The sequence below is a fragment of the Liolophura sinensis genome, chromosome 11 (genome assembly GCF_032854445.1).
Source record: "Liolophura sinensis isolate JHLJ2023 chromosome 11, CUHK_Ljap_v2, whole genome shotgun sequence".
NCBI lineage: Eukaryota > Metazoa > Mollusca > Polyplacophora > Chitonida > Chitonidae > Liolophura > Liolophura sinensis.
The window spans coordinates 10,019,077-10,035,421 of record NC_088305.1 but is presented as its reverse complement, the minus strand read 5'-3'; the positions used below and the strand labels follow the sequence as shown (position 1 = coordinate 10,035,421).

General features: G+C 42.0%; 1 protein-coding gene, 1 non-coding gene and 1 pseudogene across 2 annotated transcripts; 1 reads left to right on the top strand and 2 right to left on the bottom strand.

Moving 5' to 3' along the window:
- Positions 1-7,801: 7,801 nt before the first annotated feature.
- Positions 7,802-7,921, bottom strand: LOC135478411 (uncharacterized; annotated as a pseudogene).
- Positions 7,922-8,366: 445 nt separating this feature from the next.
- Positions 8,367-11,394, top strand: LOC135477844 (uncharacterized). The gene is made up of 2 exons (XM_064758048.1): positions 8,367-9,295; positions 10,309-11,394. Exons 1-2 carry the CDS (start codon positions 9,042-9,044, stop codon positions 10,553-10,555), a joined length of 501 nt encoding a protein of 166 aa, XP_064614118.1. The 5' UTR covers positions 8,367-9,041; the 3' UTR covers positions 10,556-11,394.
- Positions 11,395-13,634: 2,240 nt separating this feature from the next.
- On the bottom strand, positions 13,635-13,775 carry LOC135478393 (U4 spliceosomal RNA). The gene has a single exon (XR_010445312.1). It is a non-coding gene; the product is annotated as a U4 spliceosomal RNA (small nuclear RNA).
- Between the last annotated feature and the right edge of the window lie 2,570 nt (positions 13,776-16,345).

The following is a 16,345-nucleotide window of genomic DNA, read 5'->3' as shown; positions in this document are numbered from 1 at the left end:
AAAGGTCGCTTAACTTTATTTATATCTCAATTTTTATCTGATCGTCAGTTTAAGGTACGGGTTGGGTCCACTCTTTCTGACTCTTATGAGCAAGAAATGGGTGTACCCCAGGGCAGCATTCTATCACCAACTCTGTTCAGCATAAAAATAAATAGCCTAGCAAAAACATTAACATCTGGCACAGAGGGTTCTTTATACGTCGATGATTTCCTTATATGCTACCGAGCTAAGAATATGAATAATATCGAACGTCAGTTGCAGCTTTGTCTCAATAAAATCGAGAAATGGGCAACTGAAAACGGTTTTAGATTTTCAACGTCTAAAACCGTCGGTATGCATTTTTGTAATAAACGGAAACTTCATCTTGACCCTGAGCTTAATTTTTGTGGTGAACAGGTTAAAATTGTTGGAGAAACTAAATTTTTAGGTATAATATTTGATAGTAAGCTATCTTTTATACCTCATATCAAAATGCTTAAAGCTACATGTACAAAGGCTCTCGATATAATTAAGGTCGTGTCTAGCACCGATTGGGGTGCTGACCGATCAGTTTTACTTAATTTATATCGTTCTCTGGTGAGGTCTAAATTGGACTATGGATCCATCATTTACGGTTCCGCTAGGAAGTCGTATATTAAAATGTTGGATCCTGTTCATCACCAAGGTTTGAGGCTCAGCCTTGGTGCTTTTAGAACCTCACCAGTAGAAAGTTTATACGTGGAGGCAAATGAGCCTTCCTTATACAACCGACGTATTAAACTCAGTCTTCAATATGCTACAAAGCTTAAAGCACATCCAACAAACCCTGCCTACGACTGTGTTTTCAATCCATTGTATGTAGACAAATATACTAAATGTCCTAACAAGATCCCTTCGTTCGGTCTTCGTATACGGGACCATATTGTGGGAGCTAACATCAAGCTGGAGGATATAGCTCCGGTGTCTTTTCCGGAGTCTCCTCCATGGCTTCTCCCACAACCAAAACTAATATTTGATCTACGTAAATATAATAAATCCAATATAAATCCTCTTATAATTCAGCAAGGTTTTGCTGAAATTAAAGCTAATTATACGGATTATAAATTTATATATACTGACGGGTCGAAGGATGGGGACAGGGTTGCGACTGCGGCTGTCTTAGAGCAGCGGGTCTCTTCCTTTCGTCTTCCATCCTCTTCTTCAATATTTTCTGCCGAGGCAAGAGCTATACTCCTTGCCTTATCATATGTTTCTTCTGGGTCTGCCCAGAGGGCAATGATATGCACGGACTCGTTGTCTTGCTTATTGGCAATACAGAATAATAAATTTAAAAATCCCTTGATCCTTCAAATTTTAGCTATACATAGGAAATTAATTAGAAGAGGTAAAGATATTATATTCTGCTGGATACCAAGTCATATTGGTATCCATGGAAACACAGTCGCAGACAGGGAGGCGAAAGCTGCCCTAAATAAACCCATATCTAAGATAAAAATCCCTTATACTGACATGAAGTTCAATATTCTTAAATATATTCGTGGCCTTTGGCAGGGTGAATGGAACTTGCAGGTCCATAATAAACTGCATGCCATTCATCCGGTCATTGGCTATAATTCATATACATTTGATATGTCTCGTAGAGACCAAGTCGTTTTAACCAGATGCCGTATTGGACATTCTCATCTGACACACAATTTCATCTTGGATGGGAGCAGTGCTCCCGAGTGTGTTGGATGTAATGCTCAATATGGCATCAAACATATTCTGGTTGACTGTGTAGACTTTGCCCATGTTCGGCAGAGATTCTACACGGTCAACTCTATATATGATTTATTTGACAGCATCGCTGGCGATGTTGTCATAAATTATTTGAAGGCCATTGGTCTATATCATAAAATATAAATTTTAATTGTCAAATATCTATAGATAAACAGTTATATATATTTATACATGTACTATAACCCTGGTTTTCGAGTTTTAACTCTTATTTTTCTTTTATTCGATTTTAATCACGTCTGTACTTTTTGTTTTACTTTTGATGTTCATATTATCAGATCGAAAACCTTAACCGTCTCTTCCTTTCACCTTGTTCTCGCCACGATATGGCTGAAATATTGCCGATGTGGCGTTAAGCCATAATCATTCATTCATTCATTCGATCTTTATCAATAACAATATTATTCACAGCCCTGTTGCTCTGCATACAGAGCTTCAGGCTGTGGCCGTTCGTGTTTCACTATGTGAAACAATCACATTATGTTCAGTGTATGTTCCTCCTAGCGTTTCTTTGTCGGCTTTCCAGTTACATAATTTAAAAGAACAATTGCCAAAACCTTTATAATAATGGGAGATTTTAATTCCCATAACCCCCTATGGGGCAGTAACAACATAAATAATAAGGGCAAGATAGTTGAAGACTTCTTATCGAAGGATGAACTGTGTTATTTCAATGATGGTTCTAATACCTATTTACATCCGGGTAATGGCATTTATTCTGCTATCGATCTCACTATCACGGATCCATCACTTTTCCTTGATTTTTCTTGGAAGGTGCATGACGATCTTTGTGGTAGTGACCATTTTCCTATTATCCTAGAGCATATCACTTCTAATTCTTTAGAACGTGTAGCTAGGTGGAAATTCGATAAAGCAGGACTGGATCGCATTCGAGATGTTCTGCGAGGCTGATATCTCTCCAGAGACTCTCAATGCAACAAATGATCCTATATTAAAATTTAACGAGCTTGTATTACGAGCTGCCGATAGAACTATCCCTAAAACCTCGACAGATCCACAATCCAAAAGCAAACCCTGTACGACAATGACTGTCGCAAAGCCATTAAAGACCGCAAAAAGGCGAGCGAAATTTTAATACATGTCCTGCTGATAATAACTCAAACCAGGTTCGTATTTTTCGAGCTAAGGCTCGCCCAGTACTCAAGTCCAAGAGACGATCTTGTTGGCGGAACTTTGTTTCGGGCATTACGTCAAAAACACCCATGCGTAAGGTCTGGAACATGGTTCAGAAACTTAAGGGCAAAAATAATAAAGCAAAAGTTCAGCATTTAAAAGATGGAGATAATATTTTAACTTCTCCACCCGATATAGCAAATAAACTTGCTGAAACAATTTCAAACAAATCTTCGCCTGAGAATTACTCTAAAGAATTCCAACGTATTAAAAACCAGAAGGAGAAAACTAAATTGCCCTTTTCTTCTAAGAATTTAGATAATCATCCTTTTAATATCGAGGAACTTAGAATTGCATTAAAAAAGGCCCACGATACTGCCTGTGGTCCTGAAAATGTATATTATAAGTTTCTGAACCATTTACCACCTGAGCCACTGGAGACTCTCTTGGACTTGCTTAATAATATTTGGATAACTGGTAATTTTCCACCATCATGGAGGGAGGCGTGTATTATTCCGGTTCCCAAACCGGGTAAGGATCATACTAATCCAAATAATTACCGTCCCATAGCTCTTACCAGCTGTGTCTGTAAGACTATGGAACGGATGATTAATGATAGACTTGTTTGGTTTCTTGAAACCAACAAGCTTTTATCTAATATTCAGTGCGGTTTTCGACAAGGTAGATCTACCATGGATCACCTTGTTCGATTCGAAACCTTTATTCGCGATGGCTTCATCAGTAATGAACATGTGGTGTCCATATTTTTTGACCTTGAAAAGGCCTACGACACCACATGGAAATATGGCATTTTAAAAGACCTCGCGAACATGGGTCTGAAAGGTCGCTTACCTATATTTATATCTCAATTTTTATCTGATCGTCAGTTTAAGGTACGGGTGGGGTCCACTCTTTCTGACTCTTATGAGCAAGAAATGGGTGTACCCCAGGGCAGCATTCTATCACCAACTCTGTTTAGCATAAAAATAAATAGCCTAGCAAAAAACATTAACATCTGGCACAGAGGGTTCTTTATACGTGGATGATTTCCTTATATGCTACCGAGCTAAGAATATCAATAATATCGAACGTCAGTTGCAGCTTTGTCTCAACAAAATCGAGAAATGGGCAACTGAAAACGGTTTTAGATTTTCAACGTCTAAAACCGTCGGTATGCATTTTTGTAATAAACGGAAACTTCATCTTGACCCTGAGCTTAATTTTTGTGGTAAACAGGTTAAAATTGTTGGAGAAACAAAATTTTTAGGTATAATATTTGATAGTAAGCTATCTTTTATACCTCATATCAAAATGCTTAAAGCTAAATGTACAAAGGCTCTCGATATAATTAAGGTAGCACCGATTGGGGTGCTGACCGATCAGTTTTACTTAATTTATATCGTTCTCTGGTGAGGTCTAAATTGGACTATGGATCCATCATTTACGGTTCCGCTAGGAAGTCGTACATTAAAATGTTGGATCCTGTTCATCACCAAGGTTTGAGGCTCAGCCTTGGTGCTTTTAGAACTTCACCAGTAGAAAGTTTATACGTGGAGGCAAATGAGCCTTCTTTATATAACCGACGTATAAAACTTAGCCTTCAATATGCTACAAAGCTTAAAGCACATCCAACAAACCCTGCCTACGACTGTGTTTTCAATCCATTATATGTAGACAAATATATTAAATGTCCTAACAAGATCCCTTCGTTCGGTCTTCGTATACGGGACCATATTGTGGGAGCTAACCACAAGCTGGAGGATATAGCTCCGGTGTCTTTTCCGGAGTCTCCTCCATTACTTCTCCCACAACCTAAACTAATATTTGATCTACGTAAGTATAATAAATCGAATATAAATCCTCTTATAATTCAGCAAGGTTTTGCTGAAATTAAAGCTAATTATATGGATTATAAATTTATATATACTGACGGGTCGAAGGATGGGGACAGGGTTGCGACTGCGACTGTCATGGAGCAGCGAGTCTCTTCCTTTCGTCTTCCATCCTCTTCTTCAATATTCTCTGCCGAGGCCAGAGCTATACTCCTGGCCTTATATGTTTCTTCTGGGTGTGCCCAGAGGGCAATGATATGCACTGACTCGTTGTCTTGCTTATTGGCAATACAGAATAATAAATTTAAAAATCCCTTGATCCTTCAAATTTTAGCTATACATAGGAAATTAATTAGAAGAGGTAAAGATATTATATTCTGCTGGATACCAAGTCATACTGGTATCCATGGAAACACAGTCGCAGACAGGGAGGCGAAAGATGCCCTAAATAAACCCATATCTAAGATAAAAATCCCTTATACTGACATGAAGTCCAATATTCTTAAATATATTCGTGGCCTTTGGCAGGGTGAATGGAACTTGCAGGTCCATAATAAACTGCATGCTATTCATCCGGTCATTGGCTACAACAATTATACTTGCGAAAAGTCTCGTAGAGACCAAACCGTTTTAACAAGGTGTCGTGTTGGGCATTCTCGTCTAACGCACAATTTCATATTAGATGGGAGCAGTGCTCCCGAGTGTGTTGGATGCGATGCCCAATATGGCATCAAACATATCTTGGTTGACTGTGTGGACTTTGCCCACGTTCGGCAGAGATTCTACACGGTCGACTCTATATATGATTTGTTTGACAACATCACTGGTGATGTTGTCATCAGTTATTTGAAGGCCATTGGCCTTTATCATAAGATATAATTTATTAATATATAAATATTTATCTATAATGTTATATATACATTTCTTGATATATTATTTTTAAAATATGAGGGTTTTCGAGTTTTAACTGTTTTTGGTTATTCTAATCTGGTTTTAAATATGTCCAAACATTTGTTTCTCTTTTTGATGTTCTCACCACCATATCGGAGACCTCATCGCCTCGTGTTTCGACCTTGCAATTGCCACGATATGGCTGAAATACTGCCGATTTGGCGTTAAACCATAATCATTCATTCATTCAATTGAAGTTGTTACACAATTTTTTAATTATTGCCGATCCCACTAACCCCCCGATTTACACTTCCGCCTTTCCTATTTATGTCTAGATTAAAAACACAATTAAAATCCCCAGCCAAAACAATACTACGACCCGTCCCCAATACATCTGACAATGACTCTAAAAATTTCTTCCTATAACTGTCCTTGTTTGGCGCATACACACTAAAGAGTCTAAATTGATGGTTGCTAATTAAACAGTCACAATATATGTATCTACCCCTCAGTATCTCTAAATACCTTTTCTATACTAAGAGCTAACCCCGGCCGAAATAAAATAGCCACCCCACAAGAACTTGGTGGCACTTGACTACAAACACCTTCCCCTCCCCAGTTAACTAAGAACTTGTCAAAGTCGTTATCCGAAGAAAAATGTGTTTCTTGTAAAAAAAATTACATCAGGCTTTAGAAGCTTGCATGACATTAAAAAACCAGACTGTTTGCTTACAGACTGCAAACCATTGCAGTTAGGTGTATGGAATGATAAATCCATAATTGCAAATAAAATTAAACTGTTACAAATTACAATATCTATTTTCAGAAAAAAACACCCCAAAGGGCTATGAACATACCTGGCGTCAGTGAAAAGCACAGTTCGAGAGAATGGTCCATAAGGCAAAATGAAGTATGTTATCCACCGGTCATTTGGCTGAAATCACTTTCGTAAACGTAATCCACTGGACATAGCAATTGTTCACCACTCACCAACATCACGATGATTGAAACAGGTCCACGGCGTCCGAAAGTTCCATATGGTCATCAATGTCCTTCTCAAGTCGGGCATTCTTTGCTCCCTGACCCTCCAACCCGTCGGGATGACGATCCCGTTTGAAACTGGGCCCATACACCGACGAGGTGGACCAGGCAGGGGCTGGCTGCGCTGATCTCAGACCCATCGTCCCTTATTTCTGCCACTATCCGTTTTACTGTTGCCGGCGATTTGCCCTTCGAAACTGATGGTTTCCGGAACCGTAGACTGCTCCGGGTCCTCATTCAGGCCAGCAGACCGTTCAGGAAGGGCATCCGCCACAGCGGACTTTTCAGGGACTGCATCAACCACTGACTCCCTCCAGACACTCTCCCTCGCCTACCCGTAAATCCATGTCCAGATTGTCATCCGCAACGACGGAAGGCAGGGAGAAAACAGGCTCAGCGGGTAGTTCTGCCACATGACGCGCGGTAGCTTTCAACCTATCCGACCAAGTGGGCTGTGGACACTCAGCTGCAGGCAGGTGAAACCGATGGCATTTGCCACAGTGAGAGATATGGCACTGTTTCCGGATATGCCCAATCCCCCCACATTTCAAGCTCTTCGGTGCCCGCCCACGCACAGTTACAAGAATGGGACGCCCCTCGAGGGTCATGGTGTAGGGGATTTTGTCAAAGTTGGTGTGAGGCATTTCCAAGTTTACATGACGAATGTCACTGACCACATCCAAATCAGCTCTTATGGCTGACTTTATTTGAGTGACTTTGCCGAACTTCTTAAATTCGGCAGCAATGGAGTCGTCACTAACAAAGTAGGGAACCCAGTGCAGACGAACCTCTACCCGCCTTTTGTCAAAAGGCTCCACCACAAAGCTGTAGTCACCACAATCCAGTTCACTCCGTTGTACAACACGATCTGTTTCCGCTACGGATTGGAAAGCTGCAAAGTACTGACGAGCTCCTCGAAGAACACCAAAGGCAACAACCACTCCTCGAGGAAAAAACTGACAAAACTTCTTCGCAACATCAAGCTGTTCCGGATAGTCTCCTTTTATTGCAACCCGAACGGTGCGGCGCAGCCGCTCTCCGTGCAACATTTTCTGCAATCAAGAAGTCTGTTTTTCCCCCCACAGGCTGTCCAACCCAGAGGTTGACACCCGCGGGAATAAAACGCAGGTGTAAAGGTTTCTCCTCTCAAAGTAATCAATCAAAAAATTCCACTTTTACGCAGGAGTATGAGAAACCCGGTTTTCAACTAGCAATAACCACGCCTCGGATTTTCCTCATTGGCTATGGTACCGCCACTGCGCAAAGGTGATTACTCAGCCGTAAAAATTGAGAGCTTATTATACTGTACCCGTAGCTAAAGACGGGCTTCAACACACACAAACGCAGGCGGGTCGTTGTGCTCGTCACCATATTTCTGAAAAGGCTCATTCCTTATTTTCAAGGTAGTCAGGTTATAGGAAAATTTCGTCGGTTTTCTTTAAAAGACCTGATAACATTTCCTCGAGGAAAATTCCCCATGCCCCGGAAAGTGTACTATATGTAAGTTTTTACAATGCTCTGACTATACATTCAGCAACAACATCAGTACTAAATTTAGGAACTTATTTGCATTTGCTGCGTATGTGCCTGTCTTGTGGAAGGCGTTTTTTTTGAATGGCCCAAATGACATGCTTCCCCACAAATATACTCTCCCAAAAAGAAACGCAACATCCGATTAGTTTTATCCAAAAATGAATTTTTCAACATCATCTTAAAGTAAAGGACCGGTGAGTGGGCTTTCCGAGATTAATAATACTGAACAGGGTTACCAAAACTAATCCCCATAAGCCGTTTTAAACAATTCGCAAAATTAGGGTTAATTAAGCTTAATTAAGTGCCCCCCGGCGAGTAGCCCCGAGTTCGAGTCGCCCAGCTCAGCAGGGATATGACCTTTGACCCGTGACGTAGAATCGAGAAGCCGGTCTTCAGGCAGCTACTGGGCCACATGTACTAAAACAAAAGAAATGGCTGATGCTGAATACGAGGAGTCGAGTCTTTTGTCGGAAAGTATGGAGAGCAGCAGTGGCAGTGATGGAAATGCGGACTTTGATGAAGAGGTAGACACCTGCAAAGCTACTACTTTGGACATAAACCCGTATTTGTTCGAACCAGAGTGATCATCGGACGGAGACGAGACACCCGAGGTGGAAGGAAATGTCACGGACATTGAGCCTGCGGGTCCTGACCGACGTGAGAACACTGAATGGTACGACAAGTTTTCTATTTAATCGTAATGTTCATATATTGTGTCATAAAATAAGCATAGCGTTAGATCCCAACTTATTCCACCTTATCTCAAAATGTCCAAGCGTGATATTTTTATAATAGGCTTATGGCCAACCCAGGCGCTGTTTTGGTTATTTGCCCTGCGTTAGTAACTAGGTGTATATGCTTATATTCTCCATTCGTTCCAGGTGTACTTGTGGTCAGTGTCATCCGCTGGATTCACAAGAGGAATGCATTTACTGCCAAGAAATTTCCAGAGTGGTGGATAGGATCGAGTTGGCACCCGGGGATGAAAAACCGAAGTGCATAACAGAGCACCCAGGTTTTCAGTCTGTTGTTCTGGATACGGATGTGCTGGAAACGGCTTACTATGTGTATAGGCAACAGTATGGACCAATGAATTTGACCCATAATTCGTAAGTACAACATCCCAGGTTGAAATTTTGAGAGTGTAGCGAGGCTTTACTTTTTAATGTGATTCCATGTTTGACAAAAGTTGACCTATATCACAGGCACTTGGTACCGATGAGTGAGTGAGTGAGTGCTTGGGGTTTAACGTCGTACTCAACAATTTTTCAGTCATATGACGACGAAGGAATCATTAGGGTGCATGCACGTGTAATGTGCCTCCTTGTTGCAGGACGGATTTCCACCGCTCTTTTATTTAGTGCTGCATCACTGAGACGACTTACCGAAGGCAAGTAAGCCGCCCCGCCCGAGCCATTATACTGATACGGGTCAACCAGTCGTTGCACTATCCCCTTCATGCTGAACGCCAAGCGAGGAAGTTACAACTTCCTCTTTTAAAGTCTTAGGTGTGACTCGACCAAGGATTGATCCTGGATCTACCGGTCCCGGAGCGGACGCTCTACTTGGTACCGATGAAGGGCCATACATATATAGCTGCATATACAGCATAGGGGCCTATATATTTTGTTGTCATTCTATGTATCGGTATCAAGTGCCTGTGGCCTATATGTGGAAAGAGGGATTATGCTGTTATTTATAAAATACTTGGTCTCAAGCTCCACGGCTAGAACACATTTTGAAAGCATATCGAGAGCATTGTCCTCACCACAGGACTCCTCGCTTTGCATACATGTACCTCTAAGCTGTTAGTTCATCATGCTCATGTCAGAAAAAATGCAACGGATACTGTTTGATTAAGTCCTTGACAGAACTTTTATTAACTTCCTTGATACATAGCTTGTCAGTTGAGTATACATACATTCATCTTTCCAGTATGACTGAAATACATGTAGCACAAATATATACATATAATTCAATTTTCAAAGACATTTGTTTACTTACATCGACATATATCATGCGCAGTGGATATAAAAAAATTGTTTGCAGTAAAACAAACAAAAAATATGACTTGCAGAATGTAGTTTTCGTCATAAACTTATTATTGTAATTATTGAATTAGCTTAATATGCCCAAAGTTAAAACGAAATAACAAGATATATACCAGACCATTTATGTACATTATCATTCATAATTTGGTTTGCAGGCAATATCGGTATGTAGCATATCGCCAGCTGTGTAGATGGTGTTGGAAATGGTTGGGGAAAAGAATTCGTGTGGTTCTTCCAGCATGCTGTGTCCACAAGATCTTACAAGAATTTCCCCTGGCTGATGGAGAACAGCGCACTGGATACCGGGATCCCCACTGAAGATAACAACATATATCCATGCTTCACTTGTAAATTATTTGAAAAAATGTACATAAAGCTATTCATGTTGTTTTACCCAGTTTGTTTTGTTATTTATTTCCTAGTTGTAAATAAATGTACCGCCACGTATGGCAGCGATCAGGATAACTGTGGTAATCAGCATATAATAATTCACTCATAATTGATTGATTTGCCTTTAGGCATTATCACTGTAACAAGAATGTTTCACTTCAACAACAAAAAATTAAGAAAAATGTCCCATTTACGAAATAGCGATATAAATTCACATCAAATAAATTTGAATATTAAAATGTTACTGACTGTTGGGACAGAAATAATTGTGATTTTTAATATTAAATTTGAAAGCATGAGTGGTCTGGCTGAGGGTGGGAAATTCAAAAACAGGCTTAACATTGCCAGTTTAATATGTTACCAAAATTGCTGAGTTTTCTGAATTTTCAAATTCAATTTCAAAAAGTAGGCCTACTATACCGATAATTTTGTCAGTATTTCCTAACATGGATTTGATAACTGTAGCACACTTGCAATCGCCTGATGTTTAAAATTAAGCCAAACGGAGAAAAATGAGAAATGAAACGGTAATTATCTGCATAAGTCAGCCAGCAAAATGCGGTAGGCTGGCATAGGCTATGCATATCATACTATGCAAGGACGCTGCAGAAGGGATAAGGTTACAACAACAACAACATTCTTAGAACCGGCACAGCTTTTTCTACAGTGTGTTCTACCACAATGTTGGCCGCAATATCACCTGCTCGAATCGAAGTTTGACTTCATTAGGCCTACAACCAGAAATGTTTAATTTAAAATATGGTTTCTATTTAGGCTGTCAAAACAGTGTTGCACATAACAATGTCACCTACCCTGTGAGCTGACAATTTCACTGTGGCTGCACTGCGACGCTTACCACCGGATACTTGCTGATCTTGTCCACTTGTAGAGGGCTTGGCAGACATTTGGCCGTGAACACTAGGTACAGCAGTGTTCTTTAAATACAGCTGACCCACAAAGCCCATCTTAAATTCAACAAAGTTGGAGAAATCATCTTCCCGAAAGTGTGAAGAGCACAGCAGGGAAGTTGGAGACGCTGTCACCCAATCTTTTCGTTTGGTTTTCACAAATTTGTTCCACAAATCGAACCTTTTCTTATCGTCGTGTGGGAACATATGGAGACAAATCCCTTTCTCCTTGTCTTTCGTGTTACTGCAGTAACCAGCACAACATCTGCGGACCATTTTCAAAATCTTTTGTGACAGTGTGAACTTGTTTGCTTAGTAAACAAATGGGACACCTGACTCGGTGCTTCTCGATTCTACGTCACTTCCGAATATTCATGAGGCGATGCCCGAAGTTTGCTTTGCTATTTTGGGCGACAGACGGGACCGCATAGGTGAACTTAATAAGTAAATATCTCCCCAAATTTACACTGGAGGCCGCAATCTTTGCCGAATTTCAACACTGTGAATGTTTATTTAGTGTATTATAAGGCATAGAGGCATGAAAAATATTACCGGTCTTTTACTTTAAGTACAGAAATAAGGATCACATCACACTGAAATTTTCCACACTGGTTGTTAAGATTTTTAAGGTAATTACAATGTCAAAATTTATCACATTTAAGTCCATAGCACTCAGATGACGTCACTGCAAAGTCAATATCTGCTTTGCCCACCATTTACCCGTAACACAGCGCGAATCTGTCTCGGCATAGACATGATCAATCGGCGAATACGGTTTTGCGGAATTCTTCTCCATTCTTCGTCAAGAGCCTGCAGCACTTCTTACTGAGTTTGGGGCGCTGGATGACGACTGCACAAGCGTTTTCCTAAGTCATCCCACAAATGTTCTATTGGGTTCAAATCTGGTGATTTGGACGGCCAGGGCAGCACTGTTACGTTCTGGTTCTCCAGAAAGTCAACCGTAGCACGAGCTGTATGCGGCCGAGCGTTGTCGTGCTGAAAAACTTCCCTACGAAGGTCCATTATGAGCAGCATGTGTGGCGTCAAAACCTCATCTCTGTATCGAGCGGCGTTAAGGTTGCCTGGGATGTGCACCAGTTGAGATTTTCGGGCGTATGATATGGCACCCCACACCATCACACTTCCTCCACCGAAATTGTCGACTTCAAGGACGCAGTTCCTTGCGAACCTCTCATTTCGGCGTCTGTAGACGCGTGTACGGCGATCTCTTTTCTCCAGCATGAATCTGGATTCATCGCTGAACCAGACTCGCCTCCAATTTGGCAGATTCCAGTCCTTTAATCTGTTGCGCCATCGTACCCTTGCGCGTCGATGCTGTTGTCTCAGTACTACGCCAAAGTAAGGACGCCTGGGACGTAAGTCGTTTTCACGGAGATGGTTCCTGACTGTCTGTGCCGATATTCGTCGGAGACCTGGGACATTTGATGCTGTTTCTGTTGCTGTTACGGTTCGGTTTCTGAGATGAAGTAACCGGATGTAACGGTCTTGGGCTCCTGTTGTGACCCTAGGTCGGCCATAACGTTGACGGTCAGCTGTTGAACCGGATTGCTGGTACCATTGCCATTGCCGGGAAATCGTGCTCCGGTGAACATGATAAAGTCTAGCGACTGTATTCTGTGATTCACCGGCGAGGAGTCGACCAATGACGATGTTCCGGGTAGCGGTGTCTAGTCTTGGCATATCTTGGCAGGTTGGAGAAGCAACTTAGTGACTGAATTCAACGGAACGGTTATGTGTCTTTTATACCCATTAAATAAGCTTTAAAATACGGCATGATTCGCAGGTGCAACTGTCCTAAGTCTTTCTCAACGAATCCCTCGGGCAGCGTTACACAAAGGCCGACCCTTAAGTCACGTGTCACCAACAGACACTATCTGGTGTTTAAATTCAACTATCGTACATTTACATTAGAATATGACCATGTTGTCATGTCTCAATCACGCCAATTTTTGAAGAATTTATGATTGATCTTTTAAGGGGGTTGCTGCGTTTTTTTTTTTTGGGAGAGTATAGATGACATTCAGCTTGCACTGCGGACAAGATGTTTGTGTTTCTATGTTTAAGTTAAAGAAACGTTGCTCCAGTAAGAACATCTAAAAATACCGACCGGCGATCGTATTTCAGACCGCCAGCGGGGGGTATTGGGAATAGTTTTCAACTAGCAATAACCACGCCTCGGATTTTCCTCATTGGCTATGGTACCGCCACTGCGCAAAGCTGATTACTCAGCCGTAAAAATTGAGAGCTCATGATAGATAGATAGATAGAGCTTTGGAGGTCAGACGTGTTGTCAGATCGCTCCATCTGTCAGACTTCATTTCTCTGGATTTCCAGTGATTTCTTGTGTGTTTGTGATACTCACAGATTTCTCTTGTCACGAGTTATCGATTGAGATAGTTTGTAGTCAGAAATTCTATATTTTTGACTAATTTTTTGACGTTTTGGTGTTTGGCCAGCGTGGCCGGTGGGCCAGCCCGCGCGGCTTGGCTCAGGCACCAGTTGTCGTGGCCTGTGTTGGAGGCCTATACAGGTTACAGCATAGGACAGTGAACAAGGTCAGCTTGCCCGGTAGAGCTCCATTCATCCCGGGCTAGCAGGGCACACAAAGGCTTTTGTAACTAACTTGCAGCAAATTGGTGCACTCTTGCACGAAGTTTATTGGCCACTGTCACTAGACAGTTGATCGGTGAAGGGGTTGAGCACGTAGTGCAGTACCTGACTGACCGTCCACACAGTTGGACGTGTCAGTCGGGTAGCGCCTTTGGGCGAGGGTTTTTTTTTTTTTTTTTTTTGAACCAACAGAATGGCTTTCCGCATTAAAAGGCCTCTTAGCCTTAAATTGCGAATTAAAGGCAATGTAAAAGCCATTGACGTTTATCATGGGTTGCAGGAACGCATCGGCAGCGGACCCAAAGTGTTGAGGGGTTTGGTCCACGTTACTGGCGATCTGTGGAATGTCACTGTTGCCAATGAGGAGGTGAAGCAAAAATTACTTAATGAAGATCTGGTACTTAATGGAGTAAACTGTCCGGTTTATGAAGTTGAGCAATCCAGAACTTTGGTTAAGGTGAAGAGCCCTTATGAGATTCCGGATGAACGGATAGGGGCTGTTCTCAAACAGTTTGGAACGGTGCACTCTGTTGAACGAGAATGCTACCTGTTCGACAGAACCTTGCAAAATGGGGTTAGGAGAGTATGGATGAGCAACATTTCGTCCACCATTCCTGAAGCCATATGGGTGGGAGCATCTTTTCGGTTACCAGTCTGGTACAGAGGGCAGGTGCGAGCTTGTCACCTGTGCCAGGCGACAGACCACCTAAAAAATGACTGCCCACTGAAAAACAAATGTTTGATTTGCAAGCAAGAAGGTCATTTCCAAAAGAATTGTCCTCAAGATCTGGACACTGAGAGTAGCGACAATGGGACAAGTAGTGGAGATGAAGATGACATCGCAGTTGCGATGGATCATAATGGTAATAAGGACGACGAGGATATGAATAATGATGATCATGACAATGAGCAGGGAGATAATGACAGAAAGGATGACAGTGATGATGACACGGATGATAGTAATGAGGCTGAGGATGATTGTGAAATGGTGAATGGGGATACGGATGGTGGACAGGAGAGTAGCAATGATGTAGTGGGTAATGATGATAAAAATGAGGTGAATGAGGCAGAGGACGGGAATGATAAAGATGCTATGGATAATGGTAAGGATGGGCTGGAGGGAGGTAGCAATGAAGGAGATAAAGAGGAGGAAAATGATGTGGACAAAAATGCAGATGATGGTATTTCATCAGTTTCTAGCCAGGTCAAACAGGAGGAAGTATCGTTGAGTTTCACTGAACCGTTGGTTCCGTACAGCTCGACCGGTCAGTCTCCCGAGCAAGACTCTTCACAAGACTTGTGGAGTCAGTCATTTACCTTTTCCCAGCCAGTTGCTAAACAAGATATAAATGAGTCCTTATGGAGCACCGCTTCAGAGGCCATTTTTGTAGACACCTCAAAAGACCAAGTTAGCGGCATTGAAGCCTCTGGATCGGTTATCCCCATGGACGACACGACGTCGGAAATGGAGGATTCCGTTCCGGGAGAAGACCTAGACGAGTCAATGCCGGCATACGCAAACGATCAAGGCGAGGTTTTAGTCCCTGTCTCCACTTCTTTAGGAGTCCATTATCGGACCATGCGCCGCGACTCAAAAATTGAGAAAGTCAGGAAACAGAGGAAAGTCATTTACCTGTCCCAGGAGGACTTTGCTGCACGCAAGGCTGCCCTGTACAAGAAGTCGAGAAAAACAAAACTTAAATAGATCCATAATGGCTCTAAATGTTGTATCACTAAATTGTCAGGGTTTGCTTTCGGACTGGAAGCAATTTTCCCTTGGCCATACCTTCAGGTCATTAAAAGCAGATGTTGCTTTTCTACAAGAGACGCATTTTACTGACGTCAATGACGTAACCCGGTTTGAAACAGCTGTGAAAGGGAAAGTCTTTTCCTCTTCCGGCTCGAATCATAGAGCGGGCACGGCTATTGTGTTTCTTGCTTCTTTCCTCGCCTCGGGGACCATAGTGTCATCTGTCACTGATCCCGGTGGTCGTTGGGTCAAGGTTGAGGCGGAGTATTCAGGCTTTGATTTTACGTTTGTCGCAGTACATGCACCAACATATGTTCCTGACCGTCGTCGGTTTTTCCAAGGTCTAGAAAGAGTTCTGGGTGATTCAAACGCCAACGTCTTCCTGGCCGGAGATTTCAATTGCGTCTTAAATCCTCTAATAGATAGGCG

Excerpts from the sequence above, each read along its gene's own strand:
- LOC135477844 (XM_064758048.1), top strand. The coding sequence starts at position 9,042 with ATGCTTATATTCTCCATTCGTTCCAGGTGTACTTGTGGTCAGTGTCAT. Across the intron at positions 9,296-10,308 it reads ATGAATTTGACCCATAATTC|CTTAATATGCCCAAAGTTAA; the intron begins GTAAGTACAACA and ends TTATTGAATTAG.